This window comes from Mobula birostris, chromosome 17, assembly GCF_030028105.1.
Source record: "Mobula birostris isolate sMobBir1 chromosome 17, sMobBir1.hap1, whole genome shotgun sequence".
NCBI classification, from domain to species: domain Eukaryota; kingdom Metazoa; phylum Chordata; class Chondrichthyes; order Myliobatiformes; family Myliobatidae; genus Mobula; species Mobula birostris.
In genome coordinates, this window is record NC_092386.1 from 62,586,517 (window position 1) to 62,602,320 (window position 15,804).

A 15,804-nucleotide genomic window follows, 5' to 3' on the forward strand; every position below is an offset into this window, starting at 1 on the left:
AAATCATCTCCCAAGGCGGTATTGCACCAGCTTGAGAATTTAAGGGAAGTAGAGCTAACTAGTTAACATAAAGATTTCTTATCAATTTGCAAATAAGAGCTATACTGCAAATTTGGAAAAAGATTTTAACCAGTTTTTTATAAAATACAAAATGTAATTAAAACCATTTTTATTTTACATTGATAAAATTATCCTTAGCCCAGGCATACTTGATATTGATCTATTTAGTTAACTTCCTCCTACAAATGCATCACTATTTTTAGATTTACTCAATTTGGCTGAAATACCTTGTTAAGCTTCATAGCCTTATACCAAGAAAAGTCATAATAGCAATGATGTGTACCATCAACAAAAGATACTGCATTAACTTGCCATGTATTCTTAGATATTATCTCCCTAACCTTCACCTTCTTGCTTTAAGAACAAGAGCAACACACGGAGGGGAGCACCACCATCTGCAAATTACACACCACTTAGAGATAGAAACCTATTGCTGTTCCTTCATTGTTGCTGGGTCCAAATCTCTCAATTCCTTAAACAATATTATTGAGTACCATTACAATGAACGACTGCAATTTTTCATGATGGTTCACCATAATCTGCAAGCATAATGATGGAGGAACAATGGAAGTAGCTCATGGATAATGAGCAAAATGCTACACTTTTAACAGTCAATGTGCTACAGTCAGTATGCATAGAATATGGATCCAGTTACATTCTGATAACAGTCTAACTTAATAACTGTGCAACTCAGTAATCATCCAGGACAGTAAGTAACTTTAGCAAAAAAGGAGCTCTGACTGTGACTTAGGGCCAAGGCAACAATTACATTCCTGGAGAATAAATGATGACATTAGAAATTCATTCAGCGTTATCTGACAAATTTCTCCCTCCTTTATTGAAGGAAAAATCAAAAGGCTCTCCATGAAGGCAAAGGTTGTGGTGGAGTCAATTCAGTACAAATAAAGCACTGAAAAAGAAACTACCAAAGATTTACTTATTTTAGATTTTGCACAAGTTTTTAAAAAAAAAACTGGGTATACTCAACAAATGATCAATCAGTACTGGTGAAGTTTTCTGATGTGTCTAAATTCTGATTCCAATAATTTAATTTAAACCGATAACACAAAGCAATAAGGTGAGCTTCCTCCTTTTATTTCATGTAGATCAAACTGAATAATAGAAACAATGGTATTATCAAGTGGTAATTAGGGATTTAAATTTATTATCATCACCATACAAACTTATTGAATGGATTCAAAACACTGTGCTGGAAATACTCAGTAAGTCAGGTTGCTTTTACAGACAGAGATAATGTTTCAAGTCAAGGATCTGAACTGTGTAAAGTTAGAAATCAAACATACTTAAATTGTAAAGAAGGGAGATAGGTAAAAGGGGAATGCCTGTGAGAGAGACTGAATGACAAAAATGGTCCTAGTTTCAGTTGAGAGAGGGTGATGAAGCCTTTATAAGCACAACTTATCCATCTGGAAGTGATATAACTAAAAGATGTCACAAGCAAAGAATGAAAAGTAAAACAAACTGAGGTCTGAAGTGACACAAGTATTAACCTTCAAATGAAAACAATGGAAATGTAGTCTAAGCAGGCATGCTAGAAATTAGAAGAGACAGTCTGGTTGTCAAATGAAAATGCTCCATTAGTTCCCTGTAACATACAGATCAAAAGTGTTACACACAATATCATTAAATGTAATTACTACATTTACTTGAACAAGAACTTTATCACAAGAGCTCTGTACATTGACTACTCCTTTTTCAAAAGACCGAACAGAGACAGAGGCCTGCTCCTAAACTGATTTGCTCATTGGCAAAATTACGTAAAATGCTGTAATATAAAAATATTTCCTACTTGATACAGAAAGTAGTTCTGCTTTCATAACAAACAGCAAGAATCTGAATTCCCCAAGTTTCCTTCATTTTGTTCTATTGTCTTCTGGTGTGGGTCCAAATGCAGATTCTCACTATGCTCTTAATTAAAGGCAGTTATTTGCTCCTATCCAACAGAGGAACTCCCACCGCTATTCTACTGGCAAAAAAACTAAGATGGAAGGTATCCTCACTGATTGAAAACATCAAGATACTGTATAATCTTAAATCTAAAAGGACCTAATCCTTTGATTAAGCAATCTACTAGAACTTGCTCTTGATTCAACACCAATTTGGAGAAAATGATCCAACTATGCACATCTTGTATTTCATTTATCAGGATTTACCATCCAGCATGACTTCGCAATTTTGAAGGACAGACTGGTTTAAACATGTTAATAAAGATATACAATAGTTTAGGGAAAAAAAATCAGTAAACGACCTTTGATCGTATTCAATGTATTCACTGGTACCGATCCTTGTGGACTCTCTACTATAACAAAGAACCAATCGATGAACTGAAATGAAAAACAAAATAATAAAAATTGATTTAATATCCTACAATCAATCACATTTTTAAAATAGCCATCTCCTTGATTTGAGTCCTTCTGAAATATTTACGAGTGTGCACATTTAAACAACATTTCTCCTTAAATTCTGAAAATTTGTATTTGCTGTTGCATTTCAATTCGTTGTTATTTCCAAAATTCTGTAAAGGCACTAGTTGAAAATTATTTTCTGCATTGATTAATCGAGGATTCAGTGTCAAAACTAATGGTTCACAAAATTGTTATGAGCTAATCAAAACTTTGGAATACAATGCCATCCCCTTCTCACAATTCCTCCGTCTCTGCCGCATCTGCTCTCAGGATGAGGAAGATGTCCTTCTTTTTTAAAGAAAGGGGCTTCTCTTCCTCCACCATCAACTCTGCTCTCAAATGCATCTCTCCCATTTCAGGCACATCTGCTCTCACCGCATCCCCCCGCCACCCCACTAGGAATAGGGTTCCCCTTCTCCTCACCTACAACCCCACTAGCCTCCGGGTCCAACATATAATTCTCGTAGCTCCCGCCACCTCCAACAGGATCCCACCACCAAGCACATCTTTCCCTCCCCCCCCTTTCTGCATTCCGCAGGGATCGCTCCCTACGCGACTCCCTTGTCCATTCGTTTCCCCCCCCATCCCTCCCCACTGATCTCCCTCCTGGCATTTTTCCCTGTAAGCGGAACAAGTACTACACATGCCCTTACACTTCCTCCCTTACCACCATTCAGGGCCCCAGACAGTCTTTCCAGGTGAGGTGACACTTCACCATTGAGCCTGCTGGGGTGATATACTGCGTCCGGTGTGGCCTTCTATATATTGGTGAGACCCGACACAGGCTGGGAGACCATTTCGCTGCTCTGTCCGCCAGAAAAAGCAAGATCTCCCAGCGGCCACACATTTTAATTCCACATCCCATTCCCATTCCGATATGTCTATCCACGGCCTCCTCTACTGTAAAGATGAAGCCACACTCAGGTTGGAGGAACAACATCTTATATTCCGTCTGGGTAGCCTCCAACCTGATGGCATGAACATTGACTTCTCAAACTTCTGCTAATGCCCCACATCCCCTTCACACCCCATCCCTTATTTATTTTATATATTTTTTTATTTCCCCCCCTTTTTTTTCTCTCTCTCTTTTTTTCCTCCCTCTGTCCCTCTCACTATAACTCCTTGCCTGCTCTCCACCCTCCGGGCTCCCCTCCCCCCTTCTCCTTCTCCCCAGGCTTCCCATTCCATGATCCTTTCCCTTCTCCAGCTCCTAGATCCACCCCTCCCCTCTTGTTTTCTCTTATCACTTCGGATCTCCCCTCCCCCCCCACTTTCAAATCTCTATCTCTTCTTTCAGTTAGTCCTGACGAAGGGTCCCAACCCGAAACCTCGACTGTACCTCTTCCTATAGATGCTGCCTGGCCTGCTGCGTTCACCAGCTTTTTTGTGTGTGTTGTCTATATCATTCACATTAGTTTTTTAAAGTTTTGCATCTAATAAGTAGCCCTTGAAATGGAACTTAGATGATTATATTTAGAAGCTACATCTTCAGGGTAAGTGGTGCTGTACTCACATATTTTGCTTATTTATGAAGCCCTCTCCCTTTCCCACATTTTTGGATCCTACCTGCCTGATGTTTCCAATGGATTTATATTTAGTAATCAAGAATACAATTGTTCATGTGTTTTTAAAGTAGTTCTTTGACACAGCAATCACTAACAAGGTGAATATTTATTGCCCAATCAATACTTATTTCTGATTTAAATTCGGAGGCACAGTACAAATCCTGTACCCAGAGATTAAAACGTAGCTGAAGCATTAACTCACTTTTTGTGTTTGCTCTTTCCATGGCTCTTTAGACAGAAGTAATAGAATACTTTGTGGTAGAATCTGAAAACACTGCTGTACAACAAAGGAATCCAGGGAACTTGTTCCAATAGGAGATTGCATCCTGTTGGTAAAATGTTTCCCTTCTATCAAGGATAGCGAGCTGGCTTTAACACCTAGCATCAGTGGTGTGGCATGATCACTCCAGGCAGCAACAGCCGCTGCAAATACGTGCAGCACAAAGTCTGTGGCCTTAACAAAAATAAATAAGAAACCTGGTGAATATACTGGACTATTACAGCAGACACAGAAAGATTCTCTACACCAATGCAGCTTTTAAAAATGAAACTTCCAGAATAAACAACGATTCGTTATTACTTTAGGAACTATATCAGGTATAATTAAACTGTAATAAATATAAATTTATTGTTTTTATTTGATCCATCAACTTCAACAATTCCATCGAAGGAACAGACAACTAATCTGCTGACTCTTCTATTACTCTGAGCAATACTTTTTCAAAGGATTGATTATATTTAAAAGTAACATTAAGACTACATTATCATACATTAAAAGTTTTCAAGACTTCTAGTTACTAGATGATGCAAAGAAGTATTTTAAATTTTTTACAGAAGCAACATGCCATGCTACAAACTATAATTTAAATGAACTATATTCTGTCTTCAGCTTACATTTATACATTGTGACCCTGCTGAGTATTTTCATACAACAGAGACCTCGCCGAGGTACAGTGTTAAGAATTTAATTGAATAGCTCCTGGCACATCCCTTGTGAATGCACTTCAGTACAAATGTATTTCAATGTCATAGGGATAACATTAGCTTGATAACATAGATAATGGTTGGCAATTTTCATAGGAATTCCTTGAAAGAGGGAATACTATAAATTTAAAAAGAAAATCTCAAAAAATACCTCTTTTGAGTTGGGATTCTGCGTGGGAGCTGACCCATATGCAATATTTCGAATATGTCCCATGAGCTCCAATAGCCATTCCATCCGTTTTATTACACCTAAACAAGAAGCAATTATTTCTTAAGCATCAATAGCGCTTCTACAACCAATCTGCTTCTGGGAGATCACACGTACTGAATTATAATATAATAATTAACTTTATAAGACTGCATCTGCTTCCTTCTTCACATATTATTGTGCATTAAAAACCTGTTCGATTACTGTTTAATCCCATGCTGCAGCACAGATGGTGGAATACCAACACAAGCCACAGTGTTTTGCCTGTTATAAGACCATACATACAAAGTAGAAGGAATCATGACTTAAACTTCACCAAAAGGCAAAGTGTATTATATTGCAGAAGCCACCCAATGCTACTCACCTCTGTTATGTAAGATTATTAATGTTAGCTGATATACATAGATCCATTTCCCTCACGTTCATGTTCCTATCGAAATGTCTCTTAAAAATCCCTAATGTACAGTATCTGCCTCTATCACCACTTCAGGCAGCTCATTCCGGGAACGCATCACACTGTGCAAAAAACTTGCGCCTCATATTTCCTTTGAACTCACCCCCCTCACCTTAAATGCATGTCCTGCTCCAAATCCCTTATTTCTGTTTTCTGGACATTTGATACAATTGAAGTGTACCACCAAAACTTTGAATTCCATTTATAAAGAAATATACACTTTAACAAGAAATAAAATCCTGCACTGTATCATACAAGGAGAATGTTGCAATGTATTTATATGAAATGTTGAATGGTGTGAAGATTTGAAAAATATCAAAGATTTTTCATAATCTCAGATAATTGCATTCAAAACTCTTTGAAGGAATGAATAGGCATAGCAATTGTTCACACTTTAGTTGAATCTAAATGTCATGGCCTGGCAGGTTTGCCACAGTAACAACACTTAGTAGCACAGGGCACTTTGTCTACTATACCCTGTCGATTCAAGTGCTCATCTCAATAAGAATTGTGAGAATATCTAGCTCTACAAACCCCTCCAGTACTGCATTCCAGAGGTCTAAGAAGGGATGAAAATACATTGCTTGTAATATTGGTTTTTAAGAATAAGGTACCCAGTAAAATTACATACCATTGACAGGATACCATTTGATTTGATGCAAAGATATGGGAACTGATGTTCTCAAGTCCTGGGGCTCTGCTGTCCAACTTACCTGTGTTCTGGTGACTGACAAGCCGAGACTGGTAAAAGCTCTGCAACATAATCCAGGTAACAGCCTCCAACCAACAGGTACCGATTGCAGTAGTGATAATGTCATTAAAGCAAAGCAGTGGAACTCGGCCCTGGGAAACTAAATAACCTCTGACAAAGGTAACCTTCACAATTGTGTCCTGCAACAAAATTTATTCAGAATTATTGAGATAAATATATTTTAAATCATTACACAATATCATCACACAACCTATGTATTAATTTGTATCAATTTTATTACATAATTATTCACACAGAAAATTTGCAATCTAGAAAGATATGCTATAAAATTCAACCAATTCTGATTCCCTTAGCTATTTGAATGCCTACAGCCAAGCAATGAATTTCAAATTGTGTTTATGCACCGTGCTTAGTGAGGCAACGTGCCTCAAGGCTCAGTGCTGGGGTGTCATAAAGTAAAAAGTGACATCGGCGATTCAGGAAATATTGCTGCAGATAACCAGTTGCACAGAAAAACAGTGTCATAAATTTCATGAAGTCCACTGTAAACAGATCAAAAATCCCATGTGACTTAGCTAAAAAAATGTGAACGAAGTTTCCAAAGGCAGCCAATACCATGTGATGTGCTCAAAATGACTGTCGCTCTCCAAATTCCTTCTGTGACCAACTGGAAATTAGTGAAGAAATCAATTTTGTTCCCATATTTACACAACACCAGCAAAAGGTTTGCAAACACAAGAAAGTCCTCAATGCAGGAAATCCAAAGCAACACACACCAGATGCTGGAAGGATTCATCAGGTCAGGCAGCATCTATGGAGAAGAGTAAACGGTTGACTTTTCGGGCAATAAGCTTCCTCAGGACTGTGAAAGAAGGGGGAAAATACCAGAATAAAATGGTGAGGGGAGGAGGAGGAGGCGGCGAGCCGGAAGGTGAGAGGTGAAGCCAAGTGGGTGGGAAAGGTCAAGGGCTGGAGAAGAAAGAATCTGATATGCAGACTGAGGGTACTGTATTTAAATGTGTGTAGCAATCGGAATAAAGTGGATGAACTTGTGGTGCAAATAGAGATTAGTCAGTATAACGTTGTGGGCATCACTTGAGTCGTGGCTGAAAGAAGGCCATAGTTGGGAGCCTAACATCAAACAATATACTTTGTATCGAAAGGACAGGCAGGAAGGCATAGGCAGTGGTGTGGCTCTGTTGGTAAGAGACGGAATTACATTTTTAGAAAGAGGTGACATAGGGTCAGAGAATGTTGAAACTTTGTGGGTGGAGTTAAGAAACTGCAAGGGTAAAAAGCACATTATGGGAATAATATACAGGTCTCCAAATAGTAGTCAAGATGTAGGGTTGAGATTGCAAAGGGAGCAACAAAGGGCATGCGATCAGGGTAATGTCACAAATTGTAATGGGGGACTTCAATATGCAAGGGAAATCAGGTTGGTGTCAGATTGCAAGAGAGGAAATTTGTTGAATGCCTATGAGATGGCTTTTCAGAGCAAGTTGTGTTTGAGCCTACTCAGGGAAAAGTTATCTTAGATTGGGTGTTGTATAATAACCCAGATCTTATTCGGGAGCTTAACGTAAAGTAATCCTTAGGAGGCAGTAATCATAACATGATTGAATTCATACTGCAATTTGAGAGGGAGAAGCATAAATCACATGTATCAGTATTGCAGCAGAATAAAGGGAATTACTGAGGCATGAGAGAGGAGCCTACCCAGGTGGATTGGAGGAGGATACTGGTGGGGATGATGGCAGAGCAGAGATGGCTGAAGTTTCTGGGAATAGTTCACAAGGTGCAGGATAGGTAAGTCCCACAGAAGTAGTAGTCTCAAATGGCAGGGGTAGGCAACCATGGCTGAACAAGGAAAGGCAAAAGAAAGGAAATAATAGGCCAGTTAGCCTAACCTCAGCGGTTAGGAAAGTGTTGGAGTCTATTGTTAAGGATGAGGTTTCGGGGTACTTGGAGACTAAATAAAATGTCAAAGTCAGCATGGTTTCTGTGAAGGAAGATCTTGCCTGACAAATCTGGTAAGAAGAGTTCTCCGATGAAGTAACAAAAGCAAGGTGGACAAAGGAGAGGCAGTGGATGTAATTTTCTTAGATTTTCAGAAGGCTTTGATAAGGTGCCACACGAGGCTGCCGAACAAGATAAAATACCATGACATTACAGGCAAGATACTGGCGCGGGCAGAGGAATGGTTGACAGGCAGGAGGCAGCAAATGTGAATAAAGGGGGCCTTTTCCGGTTAGCTGCCTCAGGGGTCAGTATTGGGACTGCTGCTTTTCACAGTATTTGTCAATGATTTAGATAATGGAATTGGTGGCTTTGTGGCAAAGTTTGCGGATGATACAAAGAAAAGTTTTGGTGTGAGTAGTGCTGAGGAAGCAATGCGATTGCAGCAGGACTTAGACAAATTGGAAGAATGGACAAAGAAGTGGCAGCTGGAATACAGGGTTGAGAAACGTATGATAATGCATTTTGGTAAAAGAAACAATAGTGCTGACTATTATCTAAATGGGAAGAACAATCAAACATCAGGGGTGCAGAGGGACTTAGGAGTCCTCCTGCAATACTCCCAGAAGGTTAATTTACAGGCTGAGTCTGTGGTAAAGAAAGCAAATGGAATGCTGGCATTTATTTCAAGGGTAATAGAATATAAAAGCAAGAAGATCATGCTAAGCCTTTATAAGACATTAGTCAGGCTGCATTTGGAGTATTGTCAAGAGTTTTGGGCCTCATATTAAGGAAAGGATGTATTGTCATTGGAGAGAGTCCAGGAGAGGTTCACAAGGATGATTCTGGGAATGAAGGGATTACATACAAGGAGCATATGTCAGCTTTGGGCCTGTACTCACTGGAATTTAGAAGAATGTAGGGGTATCTCAATAAAACCTACCGAATGTTGAAAGACTTAATAAGGTGGATGTGGAGAGGATGTTTCCTGTGGTGGGAGTATCCAGAACTAGAGGGCACAGCCTCAAAATTGAGAGGCTACCTTTTAGAGCAGAGGTAAGGAGGAATTTTTTTTAGCCAGACGGCGGTAAATCTGTGGAATGGTCTGCCACAGAACTGCGGTGGAGGCCAAGTCCATGGGTATATTTAAAGTGAAAGGTGATAGTTTCCTGATTGGTTAGGGCATCAAAGGATATGACAAGAAGGTAAGTCTATGAGGTTGAGTGGGATCTGGGATCAGCCATGATGGAATGGTGGAGCTGACTCGATGGGCTGAATGGCCTAATTCTGCTCCTATGACTTATGGTCTGACAGGAGAGGTAAGTGGACCATAGGAGAAAAGAAAGGAGGAGGGGGCCCAGGGGAAGTAATAGGCAGGTGAGAGGTTGAAGGTCAGAGTGGGGAATAGGTAGGAGGGGTAGTTCTCACTGGATGAATTGCAAAGATTTTTCTGGCAGCATGTTGATGAGTATTGAAAGACTCCAGCCAAAAGTTACATTTAGACATATCTGTTGGATGAGGCAAAAAATTAGACATGAAGATAGAAATAATAATTTTTCTAGTCTGTATTGTTGGAGTCAGCAGTATACAGTATGGAAGGAATGTGTTGAAAGAAATGACCTTGAGTCACAAGTAGCAAGCTCAGGAAATAAGGGATATATGAATTAGAAGTACAACATATGGAAATTTCTTTGATTTTACTTGCTTCTGCAAGCAACTCTTTCAGGCTTCATGTCCACATAAGCCAGATTTGGTTTACACTTGTTCTTTTTTCAGCAATCTTCTTCTGAGCAACTACTTTTTTTTTTGCTCTTCTTTACAACACTAATTTGAGTCTCTACTGATTCATATCTAATGTTGAGATTGCTTCTCAAGTTAAATGTGGCTGTGATTTCTGTGTTCACAGCTGAATGTGCTCGAGGCTTTCTTGTTTACAGATTTGCTGAATAGAATGAATGGATAGATTGCATCGGATACTGCAGAGCAAGTACAACTACCTAGCTTTGAAAGCCTGAAAACAGCTTTTAGCACTGTTGAAAACTTTGGGTGTGATCCAGAAAGAAATCAGAGCACAGAACTTTGTAACACATACAAAATGCTGGAGGAACTCAGCAGGCCAGGCAGCATCTACGGAAAAGAGTACAGTCAACGTTTCAGGCTGAGAGTTCTGATGCAGGGTCTCAGCCCGAAACGTCAACTGTACTCTTTTCCATAGATGCTGCCTGGCCTGTTGAGTTCCTCCAGCATTTTGTATGTTTTGCTTAGATTTTCAGCATCCGTAGATTTTCTCTTGTTCGTCACATAACTTTATGATTTCAATGGGACAGCGGGAAAGAGGAGACTAGATTCTACATGGAGTCAGAGTAAGTGTCAGGATGCAAGATGGTGTGAATACAAGGCCATAAAAATAGGAGGTTTAAGAAACACAAAACATAGAAATTATTGTGGTTGTGTTTATGGTTCCAGAAATGTATCAAATATAATGTATAGCTGTACTAACTGTAGTAACTCAAAGTTACTGGCCTGAGTTAAGTTTGATGTTAACAATTGATGTTTCGAGTTTGTAAAGCTATTTTTATTGAGATGACAATTATAGAATAGGATGTGAGACGACATGTCTATGAATTTGATCCATTGTAATGGTCAGTACCTAAAGAGGATAATTTAAAGACACCAAAATCAGATCAATGTTAAGAATTCTGTAATCTGGGAAGACTCAGACGTTAGATTTATAACTATACATATATCCTGGTAAATATTAATTGCATAACTTTGTTATGTAACACTATAATTTTTTTGCACTTAAATAATTGATCATTTATAAAGTTTTGTTAGGTAACTTTAAAAAAAACAGTAAACGTAATGCACATAAACATTACACTAAGAATTAAGGACACCATGTAATATAACTTTTGACAGATTGTTGTAACAGACATTATCACAAGCTAAGTGTTGCTTGCTTTCAATAAGGAACGTTTTGTCTGTATCACCCTCTTTGTTATGGGCCTTAGTAAGCAGCTTCATACTCTACAGGTACTTCAGTTACCAACAAAAAAAAGTCAAGAAATGTAGCAGGCAATTCAATTTCATCATCTCTTCATTCTGGTCTGGAAATACTTTATAAAAGTACTATGTTTTGGCACCAGTCCACGTTTAGCAAATAATTCAGATCTTATCTAACAGAATAATGAAAAATGGGTAAGTTGTTCACTAGCTCTTAGATTATATCCTCTGTATATTCCCAATTACCTTGGTTGCCTGGGTCACTCTGTCTATCTCAGTGTCACCAAACTCAGAAAGGCATTTGGAAATTCCAACATAAAAATTAATTTCATTGACCTAAGAACAAGAAAGATGAACATAATTAACTGATGAATTACTAAGTGGGAATATAGTAATGCTTCTTAACTACGAACTGATATTATTACATTTTTGATTTTCCATCAATGTAACTATATATCGAGCCATATATAATGTATTTAATATTTCAGTAATATTTAAGTAACATTGTAAACATATTGATAAAGCATTCTTTATTTGCTTAACTAATTCATTACAGGTTATATGTAATAATACATAAATGGCATATGTCATCACGCCACCACATCATACATATGCGTCTCGCTAAAAGTAAAACTAAGAATGTATATGAATTATATCCCGGCTCGTTGTTTTTATTTCGATTAGGTTTTATGTTTTGGAGTTCAAAAACATAACAGGGGTGATGAGTAAGTTAGAAATGAACCCAAGACGACAACCTACCTGTCAATGAGCAACGAGACATTTGAGTCAAAAAAATGCAGCTTTTTTTTCTTATCAAGAGGAGAAAGATGTTTAAGTTTTTAGAAAAGGCGGAAAACAGACAAATTCATGAGTTCATGAACAGTGAGCAATAATAATTATAAATAAAAAACAGAAGTGGCTGGATAAAATGGAAAGATTGACATGATCAATTGCACAAAAGATAACTGGATTTGTATACTGCGTGAATTAAGCAGTATTTTAAAGCAAATGGAATTGCTGATGAGAAGTGAGTGCCAATTTTGCTGTGTGCAAAAGGCATACAGTTTACTAAACTTAATTGCTCCAACCAAAACAACTGAAATGAGCTTTGCTGATATCATGAAAGTAATGCAGGATCATTTAGAACCAAACCAATTGCTGATTGCAGAACTCTTTAGGTTTTATAAGCTGAATCAAAAGGAAAGGGAGCCCATTTCAGTGTATGTGGCTGATTTGACGAGATTAAGCATTGTCAGTTTAATCACGGGCTTAATGATGAACTGAGATTGTTCAGCTTGAAATCTAAAGAAAGCATTCAAAAATGGCTCCTAACTGAAGGACAACTTACATTTAAAAGAGCAGTTGAAATACTATACCTATTTCAACAGAAACAGCAGACAAGAAAGCAATTGAGTTACAGTCAGGAATGAAAGTAAGCATGAACAAAATTGCAAAATCGAAGCAGAAGCCTGCCTGGCCAAATGAATTGTGTTACAGTTGTGGTAGGGCCTCATACACCAGAGTAACGTAGATTTAATGGCGAAACTTGCAGAGAATGCAACAAAGTGGGACACACACAAACAGCATATCAGGCAGACAAAAATGAACTGCACAAGGAAGAGCTAAAGATAAAAAGTCAAGTTGCAGTTTCAGAAAAAGGAATAATCTGAAAGGTGTTGATGAAAAATCTGATAATGATGGGAGTGATTTACTGTACAATGTAAAAACTAACAATAGATAAGCAACACACACAAAAAGCTGCAAGAACTCAGCAGGCCAGGCAGGATCTATAGAAAAGAGTAAACAGTTGACAGCTAAGACCCTACATCACGACTGGAAAGAAAGATAAGAAGGTGGGGGAGGAGAGGAAGAAGTACAAGGTGGTAAGTGATAGGTGAAACTCGGAGAGGGGGGGAGAGGGAGGGGGAGGGAGAGGGGGGAGAGGGAGAGGGGGGAGGGGGAGAGGGGGGAGGGGGAGAGGGGGAGAGGGGGAGAGGGGGAGAGGGGGAGAGGGGGAGAGGGGGAGAGGGGGAGAGGGGGAGAGGGGGAGAGGGGGAGAGGGGGAGAGGGGGAGAGGGGGAGAGGGGGAGGGAATTACTGTAAGTTCAAAAAATTGATGCTCATGCCATCAAGTTGGAGGCTACCCAAACAGAATATTAGGTGTTGTTCCTCCAACCTGAGTTTGGCCGCATCACAGCAATAGAGGAGGCCATGCACTGACATATTGGAATGGAAATGGGAAGTAAAATTGAATTGGGTGGCTACTGGGAGATCTTGTTTTCTCGGGTGGATGGAGCGTAGGTGCTCAGCGAAGCAGTCTCCCAATCTACGTTGGATCTCACCGATATATAGGAGGCCACACCATGAGCACTGGATGCAGCAGATAACCCCAACAGACTCTCAGGTGAAGTGTCGCCTCACCAGGAAGGATTTTTTGGGATCCTGAATGGTAGTGAAGGAGGTGGTGTACAGGCAGTGTGGCACTTGTTCCGCTTGCAAGGATAAGTTCCAGGAGGGAGGTGTGTGGGGAGGAACAAGTGGACAAAGAAGCAATCCCTGCAGAAAGCAGGAAGTGTGGTGGGGGGGGGGGGTAGGTGTGCTTGGTGGTGGGATCCCGTTGGAGATGGCAGAGGTTATGCTGAATTATGTGCTAGACGCAGAGGCTACTGGGGTGGTAGGTGAGGACAAAAGGAACCCTATCTCTGGTGTGGTGGCAAGAGGAAGGGGTGAGGACAGACTTGTGCAAAATGGAAGATATGCGGGTGAGGGCAGCTTTGATAGTTGAGGAAGGGAAGCTCCTTGTGTTGATGAAGGAGGGCATCTCATTAGCTCTGGGATGAAAAGCTTCATCCTGAGAGCAGATGCAACTGTGACAGAGGAACTGAGAGAAGGAGGTGGCATTTTTACAACTGACAGAGTGGAAAGAGGAATAGTACAGGTAGCTGTGATAATCAGTGTGTTTTAAGGAAGGGGAGGGAAGTGTTGGAAATGGACCATGAAAATTTGAGGCCAAGGCAGTAGTCGTCGAGCTCAGTATGGGTGCAGGAAGCAGCACCAACGCAGTTGCTGATGTAGCGTAGGAACAGCTGGGGAGTGGGACTGGTGTAGGCTTCGAACATGGACTGTTCCATGTAGCCAACAAAAAGTTAGGCATAGCTGGGACCATGGCTACACCTTTAGTTTGAAGGAAGTGGGAGAAGCCAAAGAAATTATTGAGAGTGAGGACCAGTTCCGCCATTTTTTGAAGGGGCAGGAGTGGCACTTGTTCCAATGGCAAGAATAAATACCAGAAGGAACATCAGTGGGGACAGACAAGTGGACAAGGCAGCACATAGATCTTTGTGTAAAGTTGGGGGTGGTGGGAGGTTTCTGTAGGGCAGTTGTGGCAGTTGATTTTTTTGTAGGGAGAGCGAGTCTGTTGGGGTTATCTACTGTATCCAGTGCTCCCGGTGTGACCTCCTGTATATCGGTAAAACCCGACGTAGATTGGGAGACTGTTCTGCCGAGCACTTACGCTCCACCAGAAAAAGCCGGATCTCCCGGTGACCACCCATTTCAATTTTACTTCCCATTCCGACATGCCAGCCCATAGCCTCCTCCGTTCTTGTGATTAGGCTATACTCAGGTTGGAGGAGCAACTTCTCGAACTTCCGGTAATTGCCCCCTCCCCACCCCCGGTGCTCCTGCTCCCTCCTTCCCTTCTTCCATGGTCTTCTATCCGCTCCCAGCAGATTCCCCCTCCTCCAGCCTTTTAGCTCTTGCACCAATCAACTTCCCAGCCTTTATTTCACCCCTCCCTCTCTCCGGGTTTCACCTATCCCCTACCACCTAGCACTTCTTCCTCCTCTCGCCCCACCTTCTTACTCTGACTTCTCATTTTTCCTTCCAGGCCTTCTGATGAAGGTTCTCAGCCTGAATCGTCGACCGTTTACTCTTTTCCATAGATGCTGCCTGGCCTGCTGAGTTCCTCCAGCACTTTGTGTGTGTTGCTTTGGATTTCCAGCATCTGCAATTTTCTTTTGTTTGCAACAGACAAGCAATATGGCTTACACCAGAACTGAACAGCAAATTAATTAAAAAGGAATTGGATATTGGCTTGGCTGTCTCTCCTCACTCCAAAAAATGAGTTGGAATTGCATTTCAAAGATACTGATACAAAGATATCCAACTAAGAACTTATACTTGAAAAAAGATAACTCCTGTGGGAATGACATTCGTGACAGTGAAATACAACCAATATGCCACACGGGGCTTGTTTGTGATGAAAACAGGAGGGCTAGCATTATGGCGGCATTATTCGCACAAAGAACTACAATCTGATTGCAGATCCATCTACCATATGCATGCCACATCCCCTGTGAAAGAGTCAACTGAAAGCAACTAAAGAAAGGTGCCACAGCAGTGTTCAGAGATGGTATTGGAAAACTCAAACC

At 40.3% G+C, this 15,804-nt stretch overlaps 1 protein-coding gene across 6 annotated transcripts in view; it reads right to left on the minus strand.

The window, feature by feature from the left end:
* The window catches only part of focad (focadhesin), a 245,615-nt gene that overhangs the window by 594 nt on the left and 229,217 nt on the right, over nucleotides 1-15,804 (minus strand). For all 6 annotated transcript variants that reach the window (XM_072281789.1, XM_072281784.1, XM_072281787.1 and 3 more), the window contains 5 exons: nucleotides 11,618-11,707; nucleotides 6,411-6,588; nucleotides 5,187-5,284; nucleotides 4,254-4,505; nucleotides 2,330-2,405 (listed from right to left, as the gene is read on the minus strand). In XM_072281789.1, coding sequence (XP_072137890.1) covers nucleotides 2,330-2,405; nucleotides 4,254-4,505; nucleotides 5,187-5,284; nucleotides 6,411-6,588; nucleotides 11,618-11,707 — 694 coding nt within the window. The remainder of the gene's footprint in view (nucleotides 1-2,329; nucleotides 2,406-4,253; nucleotides 4,506-5,186; nucleotides 5,285-6,410; nucleotides 6,589-11,617; nucleotides 11,708-15,804) is intronic.